Source organism: Pleuronectes platessa, chromosome 14, assembly GCF_947347685.1.
Source record: "Pleuronectes platessa chromosome 14, fPlePla1.1, whole genome shotgun sequence".
Classification (NCBI taxonomy): domain Eukaryota; kingdom Metazoa; phylum Chordata; class Actinopteri; order Pleuronectiformes; family Pleuronectidae; genus Pleuronectes; species Pleuronectes platessa.
In genome coordinates, this window is record NC_070639.1 from 8,561,507 (window position 1) to 8,579,179 (window position 17,673).

Consider the following 17,673-nt stretch of genomic DNA (forward strand, 5'->3'; position numbering starts at 1 on the left):
GGTAAATAATGAAAAATGCACATTGATGACCAAAGTAACATATCAGTAGATCTGACAGCAGTATGAGGCCAATGCATATAAAACATAAATATTGTATTAGGTTGTCTGCCTCAGAAGTATTACATCCATTACTGTTCATCATTGATAGCTCCTCGGGAAACAGTACAAATCTGAATCACTGGACCAATCTACAGGGACTGTCGCAGTCAACCAGAACCATTAGTGGTGGTGTAGCGTCTATCCACGACCCCAATTCTTCTGTGTGTTCTCTTACGCAGTTTGATTTTACGTTTTGGAGTTTCCCGCAGGCTGCAAGTCGTACGCCGAGTAATAGAGGTCATGAGAAATACTCGTTCACGAACCCCGAGGCTACATAATCCAATGGTCCACTAAAGTTTTGAGGAAAATACTGAGTTTCTGGAATTTCTTTTTTCCGGAATGGGAAGCTTTCTTTTGTCATTACTGTCACTGAGTCATTTTCAACATAACCAATCAAGTGAAACCACCACTATTGGATTGCATCATCATCCTAACAAGGCCATAGTGATACATGTAAACAATCATTTATAATATGAGAGACGCTCACAAGAAACACAAATCCCTCATTTATTTCAGTTAGAGCCCAAAAACGACATATGTTTACATTAAAAGGACAAAGCCCCCTAGTGGCCGTAGTAAAAATCACTAATTTCTACAGAGGGTAGCAGGTTATGGAGGATGAATGAATGAGTAAGACCACAATTTTTAACTACAACTGACGATCAACAGTGTTGAATTATTTAACCTTATCAAGCTCTTTAAATTAAATCATGCTCTTTCCACAAATCCCAGCCAAATTGTAATTTTGCCCAAACCATTAACAATGAGTAAAAATGGACGTTGCGTCTCCACTTTTCTCCAGATACGGGTGCCGCCATTTTGTGCACAAGAGACTAGCACAGACTCGTCAGTCACAGCTGTCAATCATGACGTTTGACCCTGTTTATTAAAACCAAATTAGCTGGAAAATGAACACCTCAATATATATCATTGTGGTTAGAACTACCTAAAATTGCAGAAACCATCTTTTAGAAAAATGTATTTAACATGCACTTTGACTTCTTAGTTTGATCCATGTCCCATCTGCTAACATGGAGTAGCTGGGGTTTATACTGATGTCAGCCTTTGGCTTCCCTTTTTGGGAGCTGACATGTCCTCCATCTTGAACTATAGTCTTTTTCTCTTTTTCTCTCTCTCTCCATCCATCCATCCATCCATCCATCCATCCATCCATCCATCCAGCATCATCTGATTAGCATCAGATAAGAAAACGCTTTGAAGAAACATCCAGGCTGTTAAATTAAAACGTACTGTGTCTATGCACAGTTTTCTCACGACAGCTGTCTTTGTCACTGCTGACTTCACCGTCAGCCCCGCTGTGTGAGAGGCCTCTTACTTTTTCACCAGACAAAAACTCCGCCGTGAGGGCTCTCTCTCAGGTTTTTCATATTTCATAAACATAAGCACACCTTAGGGGACGACTTTTTTCAAAGACTGGAGAGAAGTTAAAAAAAAAAAATGATAATAACAATAATCCTTCAGATTCTAGCCTAGGTGTTTGGATTACCTTATTATCGAGAGCACAATTGTGCGTCTGCGAGTGGGATTTCATGGCCTTGTTTTCCTCCCTCAACTTTCTTCCTCTCCTTTATTTTTGTCTCTCAGGCCACAAGAGGGAAGAGGGAGAGGAGCATGGGTGATAATGACTTGTCAAATTAGGAGCGATGGAACCTGCAGCGAGTGTAAACACAATTCGGAATGTTGGGATGACATTTTCCAAGCTGTATTTCTACTGGGGGAGATTAGCGGAGTGACAGCTCAGCCTGAGTCTCATGGATCACAGCTGCACGGTGGAGAGCACTCACGTACACACACACACACACACACACAGGCAGGCGGAGAGAGGAGAAATTACTGGCATTTAAATACGACACGGCGGACTGACACCTGCATATAGACACAGAGTTTCCCCCGCAGAAAAACATATGTGCACGCCGACTCTGCATTTGAGATTCGTGATTTGAAACGCGTCTCCTCTTTCGAGCCTTTCTCCCCAGTCACGGTTCAGGCTTCCCGGCTCAGCCTGCGTATAGATTCATGTCCATGTAGCTTGCCCACGCCCCGTCAGCATGATGGATGACGTCCACACACAGTCTTGACTTTACAACTTCTGGGGACTTTATTTGCATGTGTTCCAATTGCCAGTAAAACTGCACATGATGAAGGTGAGCGGGAGACTTTGTCATTGTTAAGATATTAGGGTCTCCTGTTTCTTAGTGTTCCATTTAACGCATGGCGGTCCTCCGCTGTCCGGCAGAAGCCGTGAACGCCGGCACTCATTTCCCCAACTTCGCCTATGAAATAAAGAGCCATTTATGAGGAACAATGTCCCGGCCAGCACATCTCCCACCATCCCGCTTCCACTATTGGAGAGATACTATTGAGAACCCTGAGCGCATCAATTTGTGGCCTCAAATGACTTTCTCCAGCTGGCCAATTCCTGACAAGCTTTCTGTTCTTCTTAAAAAGAGCCCTTTATCGTGAAGAGAAAGGAATAAAGAGTGGGAGAGGGAGAGAGAGGGAGAGGGAGAGAGGGAGAGAGAGTAGGGGAGAGAGGGAGAGAGAGAGAGGGAGAGAGGGAGAGAGAGAGAGACAGAGAGAGAGTCAAAAAGCTAATGTCTCGGTGACACCCTTTCTCACACAACAGGGGAAATTTCTGTTCTATAACGGGTTCTGGTTAATTTGAAGTCAATTGGAGAGTTATTAAAAGGATCTGTTCAGCTTTACTGAACTTGGTCAAGGGCAACTAACCCACCCTGGTTTCCATGTGAAACCACAGCACCACTGACTGTCACCTTCAGGCAAACTTTAAAGTGTGTTTGATCCTCCTCTACTTAGTAGACTTATGTTTTATTTTACTTTTTGTATTTATTGTAGCCACAAATACATTTGCTTGCAGTTCCCGTCCGAACACCTGCATTTAAATCTTATTGTCAGGGATTTGCTTCAGTTTTAGGTATTGTTCCTGGTTTATCTCTCAAAGCTTCATCTTGCCTTTTAAATTACTCTGCCAATATGTATGTAAATTTCCACATCCACGGCCAGAAATTAGATTTACTTCATTTCCCTGTTGTTCCTGTATCCCCCTCTGTGGTGCTCAGGTGGAGGTTCAACAGTTTCATGTAACCCTGTTGCACATTATAGCTCAATTTACAGCGTGTGCACTAGAAATAATTTCAGGTTGGAAAAATAATAATAGTAAATCAAGATGTGGAGAAGTGGAGGCGTTTATTCAATTAACACACAATAGGATGGGATGAGTATATCGTACTAATGTGGTCACACACCCACACAGACTCACACAGGTTTATTCAGGGTATATTTTGCCCAAATTAGTGGTGAAAATGCTCTTAATATATACATTGAACAAGCACATTAATGAGGTAATAGCAATTCATTGTCTTCGAAATATGTTTGTCATAGTTTTCCGCCTCACTGCCATAGAACCACAAGAAAAATAAAACCTAAATATATAAATAAGTATCAGACATGAGGTGGACACAAAATTAGACATTAAAATAAAGCTATTACAGACATCATTACAAGTACATTAGCATACATTTATTAATGCAAAAAGTCATTTTGTCCTTACTTTAAAATCATTTATAAAACAATATTATAAATTTGACAATGGGGATAAACCCAGAAAACAGCCTCTTTCACTGGTTAAGTGAAAGATTAGTTGTCTCAAGCAGAAGGCCCAGTCTGGAGCTTAATTACCTTCTAGTGCCAGTAAATCAGACCCGAGTGGAATCCACACATTTCCAAAAGGTTGAGGTAATGTGACAATTTGAAAACTTGCACAATAATTTTACTGGCACATTATCAGCCCGAAAGTGGGCACTTATAGTCAAAGGTCAAATTGATTTTATAGCTCCCTTCCCAACTCGTTTGGTTAATTTGTCTTATTTCTGTTTGGGGAATAAAAATGCTCTAAATGTTTGGAACTGCAGTTACTTTAATTTGTGGCCTTTAAGGGGATTAAAACGGGAAGTAAAATGTTGCCATGGAGTTAGTAGTTGGGCTGTGACCATAACCACCATTCAAAAGCTTGTGTCTGCAGTGTGCCCATGCATGTAGTTACTACTTTGAGACTGAAGACCATATTGGAACATTATCACTCTAAGGCAACTTCAGAGCATCTGTTCTCTCATTCAAGGCGCATTAATGGGCGTTTATTTGTGGGACGTGCAAATCACAGATGATGATATCCTCAGGGAAGTCAAAGTGGAAGAAGTTTTTCTGTGTTCACATTGGAGTGGATTATGACTTCGACAGAAATATATAATTTTTACACACATTTTAGCAATTTGCTGCCAAAGGATTTTAAATGCCTTAATTTCCTCCCTGGGCTGCATGTCACAGCGGCAGCTGCTGAAACATCAGGTAATCAGTGTGCGGCTTCCCCTGTAACATCTCCCGGTACCGTGACGTGGTACAGACTCTTTTATATATTCCAATGAATATATTTTCATATTAAATACAAATAGGCAGCAACCAATGTACACATGGCCCCAGCTTATGTTTACAATAAGAAACAGAGAGCAGGATTTTGGTTTTGATTGTCTTAATAGAGGAAAGATCTGTTGCTAAGGACAAAACAATCACTGGTTGCTACGTAACTGGTTATTAAAGAATTCATTTACTTAAAGTTAGAATCCACATCTTTATTCCTCCCTCGGTTATGCAGTCGTGACATGTGAGAGAAAGACGAAGTGGAATGTCGATTTATCCAAATTAGAGAACCGCTCCCAGTTTAACTCTGTTTCTTGAATAGACAGCAAAGGTAGTTGGCCACTGTCTTTAGAGGGAAATTATCTGTATTGGTCCACATTTGCATATAAATGAACAATGGTGAACTGTCGGTGAAAGAGAATGATGTCGCGACCAAAATATTGAGTGGCACAGCACAGAGGGGGAGATTAAAAGAAAGATAAGTCACTTAGAGTAGTTCCAAAGACAAGGAGACGACGGGAAAAGGAAAGAGCAAGAGTATTAAAGGGAGTATTAAATACAAACACAATTGTACTGACTCACAGTTTTACCAAAGTAAAATATTTACAGTGTGTTCAGTAAAGTTTAATAAACAGTCTTAAAGGGTTGCGCAGAATTACCCTGCTGTGTGTCTCGTTCGCTCGCCTCCATGTTTGTTAATGTTACCTTTGTTCAAATGTCAGCATAAAACACTAAACCTCGTTAATATTGATCAGTGACTCAATAAGTAGATAAGAGAATAATATAAAATAATGGACATTTCTCTATTATTGCCCAATACATATCATCATAGTGTGTTTGCCCTGGTTTGGAATGAAAATGATCATTTCTACTTTTTAATATTATGTTAGTTCGGACTGAGCATAGATTTCATTAGTGGATTGAGTTTAACGGAACTTAACAAACCTTGATGGAAGGACATATTGACGTTTGGTGTGTAGCAGAATCAGGGGGTAGATCCAGGACTTTATTTTCACTTTCTTGGACAAAATAGTTATTTTTTAAACTTTTTCCCAGTGACTGATTCATGGATGTTGTTTAAAGAAGAACATTCAGGGGACTGATATCTATGAGTGTGTGAAATTTGGTGCTGCTTGATTGATTTAAGGAGACCGTCGGGCCTCGGCGGAGATATGCGCTGTACTGTGTGACATTCTAATTATAACCTGACACTCCTCACTATCACTCCGTTGATGCACGGAGTGATACAGTCTCCTCATCAGGGTTTGCTCTAGAGAACATGTTTACATCGCATGCTCCGTATGCATCAACATTTCCTCTCCTTGTCTGTTTCGGTCGCTCTTTGTCAAAACTGCTTTTTTCATCATTTGTCTTTTATCGCAGAATCTTCTAGTCCTTGTTGGCTTTATTTAATATTTTTTCAAAAAATGTCTGTGTTTGCAGTCAGGGTTTTTATGTGCACATTGAAGCTGCATGTACAGGAGAGACAGATGGATGCAAACCCCATTAAAAGTTACACAGGAGGTTGGATGCTTTCAACATTTACCTCTCTTGGCCAACGAGGGTGGAAGAAAGACTCAGGGATCAGACAGGGACACGGTGGAACAGTGGAGGTGAAAAAGATAAAGCCAGTGATCTCCAGTGACTTCTGCTGCTGCAGGGTGAGACCCAGGTTCTCTCTTCTGAGGGCCTTTCTAGTTAGGTTCTGTATTATGTTTCAAGTTGTCTTAAACATTTTGACTAAATATGATTTTGAAGGTAGTTGGAATGTTTTATACTTTTGTAGATTAGATCATGTAATGGTATAGATTGGATTAAGTCTTCAGGGGATGTGATGGTAGGGGTATGTGGCAAGTGTGTTTAGGGCCCATGGTCATAATCTTGTTAATCTTTTGTTCTTTGCCAAAAGATTAAAGATGTTTTTTTGTGTTTTATCTTATACCAAGGCTACCTTACTGTAGGGAGCCCCACTACCTGCACTGTTAAGGCCAGACAGTTATGAAGATCTATAGTGCACACTTAGCCTCACCTCAGAATATATAGGTGGAATTTAATCGAGATCTTTGTTCTGTGCGGTAAATGTGTATTCCATATGAAAGTAAATTCTACAGAATGATGAATAATATTGTTGTCAAGATGAGGAAGGAGGAGGGAAATCACCAACCAGGCCAAGTTAGAGGGATCAAGTCGTCTGGACAGGGAGATAAAGATGGAGTCAGTGGGTGCAAGTTAAGGAGGAAAGAAGAGAAGGAGCGAGGCAAAGTTATTCAAGAGTCCTTATCCACATATAGATCCTTGAAAGTCTCCATGGCCTGTGAGAACCCTGCCGCCCACCCAACATCTGATAATTACACTTCATTAGGAGAGCAGGTACTGATGAGAGGGGAGACGCCGATGACTGAGAGTGATATGAGAGGGATAGTGTGAGAGTGAGAGACATGCGAGTAGGAGACCAAGGCACCCTGGAGTAATATGCGGTGGTGAAAGGATAATGGGGATTTGATTATAGGACAAAAAGAAAGCAGGAGGCCTCTGTGTGTGTCTGAGTGTGAGTGAGAGAGAGTGCTGCAAGGGTGTTTATTAGTTTTTTTCTAAGAGTGTTTATGCATGAATGCGGATAAATTTATTCTTGCTCAGGGGTCTGTATTTATTGACTTGGGTTAGTGTCACACTGGAACGGACAGGTCTGCCTCGATACAGATAATGATAAGGTTTCTATGAGACGCGCTCACACACACACACACACACACTCACACATATTCCGCAGCTTGACATTCCCTCTTGGCTATTCCCTTGCACCAGCCAGACCTCTACACGTCGCGTGATGTAGCAGTGTTGGGGCATCAGAGTAGCAGTGGTCAGTAAAGCTGTGGTGCTGCAGTACGATCCAGTGGAGCAGAGGCCAGTGTGACATGCCATGAGGGACACATCCTTTACATTATGGACTTGTCTTAGAGTGGTTGAACAAAACTGCTACAAAGGTGTGATGTCCCAGAGGTGCAGCAAGGGAGTAGAGGAAGGAGATCCTGTGTGTGTGTGTGTGTGTGTGTGTGTGTGAATGTGTTGTCAGCAGAGACAGAGTGAGAGGTGGGCACTGCAGTATTCCTCCAGCTGGGGGAATCATTGATTTCCCGGCCCAGCGTGGGGATGAGGCAAATGTCAGCGTCTAATTGAGTTGATAAAACATTTTTTGAGTTTCAGATGTAAATACGGTTTCCCTCAGGCCAACTGTGTTATATAACTCCCATTGGGAGGTCTGTTAGGAGTTAGCCTCCTTGTTGTGTGTGGTTACATGTGTGTACCCTTGTGCATGCAGAGTTTGGTACTCCGATAGCACACATCGTCCAGACTGCCCGGTGAAAGCAAATGAGGGGCAACTCACACCACCTTATAGTTCACTTGTCTCTATCCTTGCAGAAGACCTTTCGGGAGAGGATGGTCAAGGTGCTTAGAAAAGTTATGGAACAGTCGTCGCTCTTTAAGAACAAAATTTGCACCCCGTTTGCTCCCGTCATCATTACTCCGACCACTAGAGGTCAGCGAACAAGGTCGGGACAAGCTGCGTGCACAGACGACCCGTGGGCTCATTTTTCAGAAGGAGGTCAGACTCCCGCTGAATGTAATGTTTTTTCATTGTGAATCAGGATACCGGCTCATTAGAATAAATAGTTTTTGTTGTGACAGAGCGGCTGCAAATGGAGTGGGTGAGGGAGCGAGGCAGAGGTCATATCCATTAGGAGGTGTAGAGGGTGAATAAAGAAAAGGCTGAATGAAGCCTCCGCTGTCCCTGCTGATTAGCAGATTGATATGCAGAGAGAGCAGAGGAGTTACCTGCTGCCTTCAATGGAAATTCTCTCTTACGTTAGAGAGCGAGTATTAGTCCGTGGCTTTGTGTTTCTCCTCAGGAGCTCAACAGCGCAGTTCTGGAAGTAAAACCCGATTCCCTTCCTGAGTGGGAGGTTTTTGATTACCAGCCATAATGTTTTTACCATCCAAGGTAGAGTTGACACAAGCTATGAGATTGGGAAACAATATTATTTGCTGCTGTAGAGGCCACAAGTCGTTATGATATCAACTGTGCATCAAGAAAAACGTTTTAAGTTGTATTGGCGATGACCAGGAGGAATATGACACGACCCCTAATACTCAGGTGTTATAGCCACGTCTCTGATTGGTGAAGCTCGCTGTTAACACAGAATTATCTACTACAAGTTAAAAAATAACTTCAGCTATGATCAGTTTGTTCAGCGTTACAATATGACCATGAATTCTTCTTCCTAACTTTTTTTTTACAGATCAAATAAAAATCACTACAACAAGGTTACATTCAAGGAGAGGCTCAATCGCAATGGTTTATGGGACGCAAAGTTCCTTCACTCAAATAAACACAGTCTTGTACTTTTACCTTTTTTTCCTTTTTCCTTTTTCTGATTGAGTTTTTTTGATTTGTCATCCTGATTCATCTCTTAGCAGATTCCAGGCTTAAAAACCTTTCATACAGATTTTCTGAATCGTCATTGGAGCAAATGGAAAGATGTACTTCAGAAACCAGGGTCGTTCAAAAAGGATAAATACACAAAACAAGAGAAATTAACTGTTTGGGAAAAAACAAAACAAAAATCTTAGTTTTAAGGTGATATTCAAGAAATGTAAAATATGCTATATATTGTATCTATACTACAGTATTTAGACTGCTAATGGTTTTCATCAGTAAGAAGCTTCACAGTTGCACAATCACGTTTTAAGTTGTGAAGACTACATGTGAAAAGCATATGTGTCCTCTTTGCTTCTATAGAGGGCTCTGCTCTCATTATAAGGAGTGATAATTAGACAGGGTTTCACACATTACACACACACTCACATCCGTGCACACACTTAATGTGACTCTCGCATTCGTACGTAAGCTTGCGCACACACACACATTTGTGGATAAGCCTACCAGTAATTAACAGACGTAATTAGGCAGACAGCCATTCGTAAAGGGAACGCACACTCATGCTAACACACACACATTTACACACACACACACACACACGCAGACACACACACATTATTTCCCAGGTAATTAAGAGTATTAATTACAAGCATAGCTGTCCCCATGAGACTCAGTATCACTCACAGACTGGCACGCAGCAGGGCTCTTATTACTTTATCTCACCACGCCATCACCACTTCTCTCTCTCTCAAGCACTGTGGTTCCACATGCACCCGCTCTCTAATATTCACCTGCTGGACAAACAAGTGCTAGTTAATTAGTCAATGACTGATAGTTGGCCATGGGTTAACTTCTGGTTGCTCGGGGATCGAGAGAGATCGGCTTGCTCAAACCAGAGCAGACAAGCGAGCCTAGGGCCCCTGCGTCAGGGTCTTTTATTTTTGTCAAAATATCCTCTCAGCCACTGTGTCTTGTTTTATCTCCACTGCAATTTATTTATAGTATCTGAAGTATCATTACATCTCATGAATAAGGCAGGACGATCCAGTTTTCCTGTGTGTTACATGTGCGATCTTATGATTTTATCTGTAAAAACTAACGACTCTACCTCCACTTCAGTATGCACACTAACCTAGATGGACATGTAGGCCAATCCCAGTCCGGTCAGCAGAGAACGTAAAAAATGGATGAGCTAGCCTGTTTGCTATGGACGACAAAAAGGGCCCCGGGAAAAATATCTGTCGATAGATCTGTTAGACAAGCGACACGCCATGTTGGAAGAGCTCCAGGCGTGCACCCAGTTAATGAACTACCCCTGCACTCCTTGGGCAATGGTGCTACGGTGCAAACTCTGCACTTGGAGGAGCCTGACATCATTTATGGAGATATTTTACAGTTCATTCGCAAATGTCACAACGGTTGCGTGTTTGGATATTGCGGGGAGATTGTCTGAGCCGTCTCCGCAGAGGCAAAGGTGGCCCACTCGCCCTGAATGCGTGAGCAGCGCCGAGATAGCAGGAGGGGTAAAAACTGCAATCCCTCACAAGCTCACACACAATAAAGCTCATGTTATACGGAGGAATTGATACATTATTCTCCGTGCTCGGCATCTCCGTGCAATATTCTACCTCCACGGTGCTGAAGAGCGCTTGGTGTCTCATAACTAATAAAGTTATTCTAGGTAGTGTTTTCTAATAAATAAGAGGAGCATTATTGTGGGTGGTTTATGAGCTGGTAATCCTCATTTCTCTGATATGTTTTTGTAAAGTAGTGTTTTGCCAGAAATATAATATCTCTTGGTATTTGCACATTGAAAATATGCGAGCTTTCATATTTTATTACTTTCAATATTTCGTTTTTTCCCCTCACACTCTTGTGTAATTTGTTGTTGAATGTGTCTCTCTCTCTCTCTCTCTCTCTCTCTGTCTCTCTGTAGCGGATGGCTGCACAGACTGGTCAGTGGACTACCTGAAGTACCGGGTGCTGCAGGGCGAGCCCGTGCGGCTCAAGTGCGCCCTGTTCTACGGTTACATCCGGGCCAACTACAGCCAGGCGCAGAGTGTGGGCCTCAGCCTCATGTGGTACCGCAGCTCCGGCCTCGGCCACAGCGACTTCGAGGAGCCCATCTCCTTCGACGGCTCGCGCATGAGCAAGGAGGAGGACGCCATCTGGTTCAGACCTGCCGACGTCCAGGATGTCGGACTGTACTCCTGTGTCTTACGGTAAGAGGTAGCAAAGGAATAGAAATCGGTTGTAATAGGTTCTCTAGTTTAATTGACGTTTACCCCCTCGAAAGTTCAAATATATACCTACCTTGACTTCTAACGGTTCCTAATTAACACAGTGGAACACCATCGACTGTGCACACAAACAAAAAAAGGACTTGGAACAGTGTCCATTTGTAATTTGTGTTACTCAACGGATATTTGATCTCCTAATGAAGAGAAATGTGCATCCTCATTCAATCCGGCAAGATATAGGATATGAAATAATCAGGTTAAATAATTCTATTCTCTTTTTTTCCATTTGCAAAGGAGGTGACGTCTCCATTTGTTTGTAAGTAAGTTTACACAAAAACAAGGGAACAGATTTCCACGAACCTTGGTAAGAAGATGAGCTATGGGTCAGGAAAGAACCCATTGTCCCAGGAAGTGATTCATGGTTCTAGGTGAAAAAAAGGTTAATTTCAGAAACTGATATCTTTGAACTTGATTCAAGTTACAGGGACTGTTTTAATTTTGGCAGTGATGGTGCTCTACTGAGTACCTTTCCAGTTACTGGGTTTAATAATAATACCACTGCTATTGTACAAAGACAAACTATACACTGCAACACTGCGACATGCACAAAATGATGGATTTGTCATTTATGTTTCTCAATAGATATCTTATCTTATGAATTGAGACATGCACGTCCTAATGCATTCATGTCAAGAAAAAGGGAATGACTAGAAATGACGCAGCCAGAAAATAATCAGATTTAATCATTTTGATTCTTCATGTTTTTTATTGTTTTGTGAAAAGGATTAAACAACCTTTCTGCTATCATGGGAAATTCAAAGCCAAGTTAAGCCTGTTTTATTCAGACTGAGGTGTTCATAAGGCACATTTCTATTCCGCTGGGGCTTTTAAACTGATTGCAATGACAATATTAGGCTCCATATAAATATACCTAATGTGAAGGGTAATGTAGACGCAGCAGAGACAACCGAATATAAACTCAAGTAATACAAACTAGAACACCCACTGGTACGCACACTCTTTATCGACACTCTAATACAAGATGCATAATTATGTGGCACTATCTTATTAACCTTTACAACAAAGAACATCCCTCAATAAACGGCTCGTTGCAGCTCTTTGTTCAGGGCGTTTTTTTTAATAAACGCAGTTAAAGGCCTCTCGAAGACTTGCTGGGTTCACGTTGAATGTGCCAGAGGGGAGTGCACGTGTGCGGTGACACCCCCTACCACCACAATTCATAATGACCTCTGCAGGACTAATGTGGCACAAGTACTTCATAATGTCGTCTGTCTGTAAATTCATCTGCTCTTTGATTATTTGTGATTTTTTTTTTTTTTTTTTTCTCACACATCCTCGGCCCCGCTCGCCTGTTTGTGATTCCGAGCGTGCTGTAATTCTGCAGAGCTCTACAGTTGTGAAAAGTGGCCCCTCGCTCTGCGTTTCTCAGCCTGCTCGTGTTGAGCTTGGGGGGATTTCAGGCTTCTCAGATACCCTAATCAGAACACTGCAAGAGATTTGCCTCTGCGCTGGAATAAATTCTCTTTTTGTTTCGGGAGTAAGCTTTTGAGTCACACAGTTTAGCACGTATGACCCAAACTCTCCCCCCCCCCCCCCGAAAACTCCCTGCAGGCCAAGAGAAGGGAAATGTGGCTTTGTCTTCTTTTGGCCGCAGTCTGATTTCACGCAGAGGATGCGGCAGACGTTCCTTCATCCAGACATCTAAATTACTCCAAATATTATAACAACCCCTAATGACACTACTGTGGATTGGACAAACATTGAAAAACAAAAAACAAAATGTATAGATACGATTTTAATTTGGCTCTATTAAAGGGTTTGGTTTATTGGTTTAGTTTGATTTTAGATTTGCTCAATAAACTACAGCTCAGTGGATTTAACAATCCCCCAAAAAACGTTATAGTAACAAGAATCTTATCCCTGATACAAGGTGATACATGTCCCAAACCTCTGATATGACCCAAAAGAGCATCTCCTGAAATGGCGCCAGGCCCTACCAGGTGTAACAGACCGTTGTAGTCATGGTTATAAAAAGGAATATATGGTTAAGCCTTATTGATCCGGCCCAATTTGTTTAGATTTCAGTGCAAAATGACTTAGTTGACTCATTCGAAAGATTGGGGGTTTGGGTTGGAATCGGAATTTGCTTAAGGAAAGAGTTTGTTGTCATGGTTACAACAACAAAACTGAGAACAACATGCACATCCAGAAGATTTTCAAGGGGATTAGCAGAATATCACAGAGCGTTTTAAAGAAAAGGAGAAAATCCCGTAGACGAGGAAGAGCCTTGTGTTGGAAACGTCACCACGGCAAAATAAATCCTGTAACGGGAGCTTCTGGGTGTTGGGATTTTCCCCTTTTTTTCATGGTTACAACAAAAACAGGTGACCTGGTAGAGAGCTCACGGACAAAAGAAACGTCAAAGGCTTTCAAAAAGGAAACAAACAGTGGTTTCCTGTGTCAAAATCCAGTGACGTCACGGTAATCCTCCTTCGCGCCACGTCACTCACTCTCTCCTTTGCTTACATTTACTGTGTCATAATGACTGCAGTCGCTAGAGGTCACCTGACAATAAAACGTTACTATGGGTCGTAACAAGCTGTTTGCACAGATAACCTGTGGGCTGTTTTTTTATGGGAAGATTCTTTCCAGTATGTTTGATATTTCACAAATGTTATTTCACTGTAAAACGTGAGACCTTATTAAGTGGCTTCAATGACCTCCACCACTCTGACCAAAAAATGATCAGCTATAGTGTTACACGTCTTTCTACCAAGACGCGGCAGACAAGACAACTAGCTCCAGCTCATGTCATGTTTTCCTGTCAAATGCTCAGCAAAAAATTATGTTAAAATCTTGAAAATCATTAGATAATCCTTAAGAACTAAAATGCTTGCTGCAGCCATTTTAACCGTCTTAATCTGCTGCTGCTCAGAATTGTGGATTTTTAAATGTTGACATTTAAAAATCCACAATTCTTGGCAGCAGCATCTTGTGCCCGGGCTTAAAAACGTAACATGTCGAAGCTACATAATAGAAGAATATCATACACCACAATTACTGTGATTTATCAGATTCAGATGCATTTGTTTTCTTCCGTCTGTTGAGCTTCAAAACAAATACACACCGGAAATGTGGTGTTGATGATGACAACGATCGTTTAGAAGTGATGGAGAGTTTTGTCTTCAGTGATTTTATCGTATCTCACTTAAAGCTAATCTTGATGTAAGCAAACTCAAATTAAAGCTGATAGTCGGTAGTTTAAAGACAAAGTGATCGCTTCACTTAAAAATCAACTGTGCTGAAGAAGAGAAAGTCAACATCCTGAAAATCCTCCCCCTCTCTTACACACACGCACACGCACGCACACACACACACACACACACACACACACACACTGCAACAGGCCCTTTGCGTATTAAGGCAGATAAATTATTTTACAGTAATAACTCTGTGTTCTGCAGTGGGGTGACACCGTGTGTATTTCCTCCCCTTGATTACATTATCCAACACGTGGAATAATAATGTGTGGAGAATTACAGCTGACGTGAGCCGCAGACTAATATCCGCTGCTAATTTCCAGCCACACTCAAATAGAATGTGACAGACGTGAAAGACACCGCAGGACTGTGCATCGACCCCCGGCTGTCCATCAATCAAGCAGCGCCACTGACACCTTCCCACAATGCCACAGGGCGCCCGCTGTGAATATTTAACTATTAGAGATGTCTCCTATCGGCTCCCTGGGGACCGTAACGGCTCAGGTGCTGCACTGAGAGAGGTCATTTCTGATCATCCCCCCCGTTATGTCCACCAGCGCTTTGGGGGCTGCCGTGGGAATTCACCTCCATGTGCATATATTTATCCACATTTGTATTTGAGTGCACTTGGATGGTCTTTTCTTTAAACAAATATACTGTTCAAGTGTACTTTGTAAGCTCCCAGCATCTTCCCACTCTGTTCCCTCCAGATAGGAGGCATGGCGTCGATAATGCTGGATGTCAGCACAGAGAGGGCACGGCTCCGTTGCAATATCTTGCATCTTACTTTTGCTTCCTACAGCATTTTTCCAGATGCCCTTTTAGTCATCTTCTATCTAGCCAAAGTATACAGCATCTTTTTTTTTTCTCTCATTCCCTGTTGCTGCTCTCCTTCTGTTCCTCTCATTGCTATCTTTACACCGTCTTCCACAGATGCACGTTGCCACATTTTTCTCCCACGTGTGTGTGTGTGTGTGTGTGTGTGTGTGTATACGTGTTTGTGTCTACATCTGTGTTTTATGGCCTTGGGGAGGTCAGAGGTGTTTACATGAGAGAGGCTGACTCCCTTATTGTGTCCATAACCTGAGTAGATCATATGAAGCCCTGTCATTTCCAGTGAATGGGAGCATATGGTGAGCCGTAAATGTAATGAAATGAAATGAAAGCCCATATGGCTGAAAGTACAGCCCGGCATTCGAGCAAACCCAGGGACCGGCCGAGTCAGATCACAGCCAGGCTGGACCTTGCAGGCAGCAGACAGACTGACTGTCATTATAAAGGTACAGGGGGCTCTTAGTGTGGGTCTATTTGTCTAGGTTTGGACGAGGCCGCTCACTTTCTATTCAAAGAAGCTGTACGTGTGCTTCAGGTTTGAAGATGACCCCTTTTATTGTCCACCCTGACAATGTCTCCCTGGACTCATTGGGATCCATAAGGAAATGGTTTGACAAAGAAGAATGTAACCGACACAGAGCCATGACCCTGACCCTGACCTCAGTGCTGTAGAAGATGGAACTGTGGGATGATGTGGAACAGCCACTGTGAGCCTGGACATCAATGACCCTGTTCAGATCGGGTGTTGACATCCGTCCTGAGTGAGTTCAGGTCTGACCGCACCACACCGCCTACCCGGCTGAAGTCCTCTGACCCTCTACAGTCTCCCGATGAACAACCATATTTTTTACATTGATGTGTTTGTAGCGACCACCACAAAATCAACACTAATCAACACATGATTCATACTTTTCTGTAATTGGTCATTTCTGTCTTCATGGCTACATGCTTACATTTATTCAGTCCCTGCCGATTCCTCTCACTCTCCAACTCTCTTAATCTCTACCACGAACACACACACACACACACACAAACATGAATTCCAGTTAGAAAAACATAATTTGGTCTTTGTGAACAGATAAGACGCACCTGATTATGTGCACAGAGAGCTGGGAAGTGCGATCCGATCAGGCCCCATGTGAGCAGCCATAGAAGAGTGGCTGTCCTCATAGCTTTGGCCACGCAGCGTGGGAGCTTTTCAGGGAACACCTTGTCACAGTCACTTTTGGGGCGTCGGGTGCAGCGGGACGTGGTGGTGTCAGCGGTGACAGGGGCTGAAATGATGGAGGCTGATGGTGGTTAATGATGATGCTCACGTCAACATTGATAAAAGAGACAGAAAGAGAGAGAGATCCCTCACCTCTGTCAGCTTGTGTGCATCAGGGGTGAGGTGCTGGTGGTTGCCGGGGAGAGCGCGGGGGATGTGCGGCGGGGACCGACTCCTTGTGATGACCAAGCAGCTTTGCCTCACGTCGCGAGGCCCTCCCAGCATTTGTCTCTCCTCTGATTAGCATTCGCAGGCCCGACCGACTCCCGCCCATAAATCCAATAATGGTCGTGAGCGTGAGTCATTGACTCGGTAAAGCTGCTGAACACGTCGTTATTACTAACCCCACAAAACACGGGAGGAGGAAGGAGACAGAGGAGAGACGTGGAAGAATAAAACTAACTGAAAGGGTGTCTAAGGGAATAACACAAAACTCCACCTCATTGAGCATGTAACAGTATTTTTTTATTTATGAACATGAACTTGATTAAGAGTCATTTTCTCTGTCTTTTTTCCTGTGATGTAACATCAGTACTTAACAGCTATGGCAGGCGACAGGGAAACGTCCTCCCCGGTTTCTCCCAGTATCGAGATGTGTGATGTGTGGTTGTTCTCTGCCCACAGGAACTCAACGTACTGCATGAAGGTCTCCATGTCTCTGACCGTGGCGGAAAATGAAACAAACCTCTGCTACAACTCCGACATGAGACGAAGCGAGAAGGCTGAGCTCAGCAAGAGCAAAGACATCCTGTGTCCCGACATAGACGACTATGTTGAACCTGGAAAAGAGCCGGACATCATCTGGTACAAGGTGGGCAGATGTTTCTTCACATGTGGTTGTATCCCTTTCCTGATGGTTCCCTCAGGTTTTCTGTTTGTCTAATACTTAATATATTTGCAATGTTTTGGGGAAAAGTAATAAGGAGGGCAACCATCTCTGTGATGATACCACAGAGAAATACTCTTACACGGTTCATTGGTTTGTTTTCATCTAAATTCTAGGCTGTTTATGTTAAAAAGCCTTGTTGGAAACATGGTTCCAGATCCCTCAGACAGATTACT

General features: G+C 42.7%; 1 protein-coding gene across 1 annotated transcript in view; it reads left to right on the forward strand.

Moving 5' to 3' along the window:
• The window catches only part of il1rapl1a (interleukin 1 receptor accessory protein-like 1a), a 140,333-nt gene that overhangs the window by 37,575 nt on the left and 85,085 nt on the right, over positions 1-17,673 (forward strand). Inside the window, exons 2-3 of the mRNA XM_053439044.1 lie at positions 10,926-11,211; positions 17,236-17,422. Of these exons, the coding sequence (XP_053295019.1) occupies positions 10,926-11,211; positions 17,236-17,422 (473 nt within the window). The remainder of the gene's footprint in view (positions 1-10,925; positions 11,212-17,235; positions 17,423-17,673) is intronic.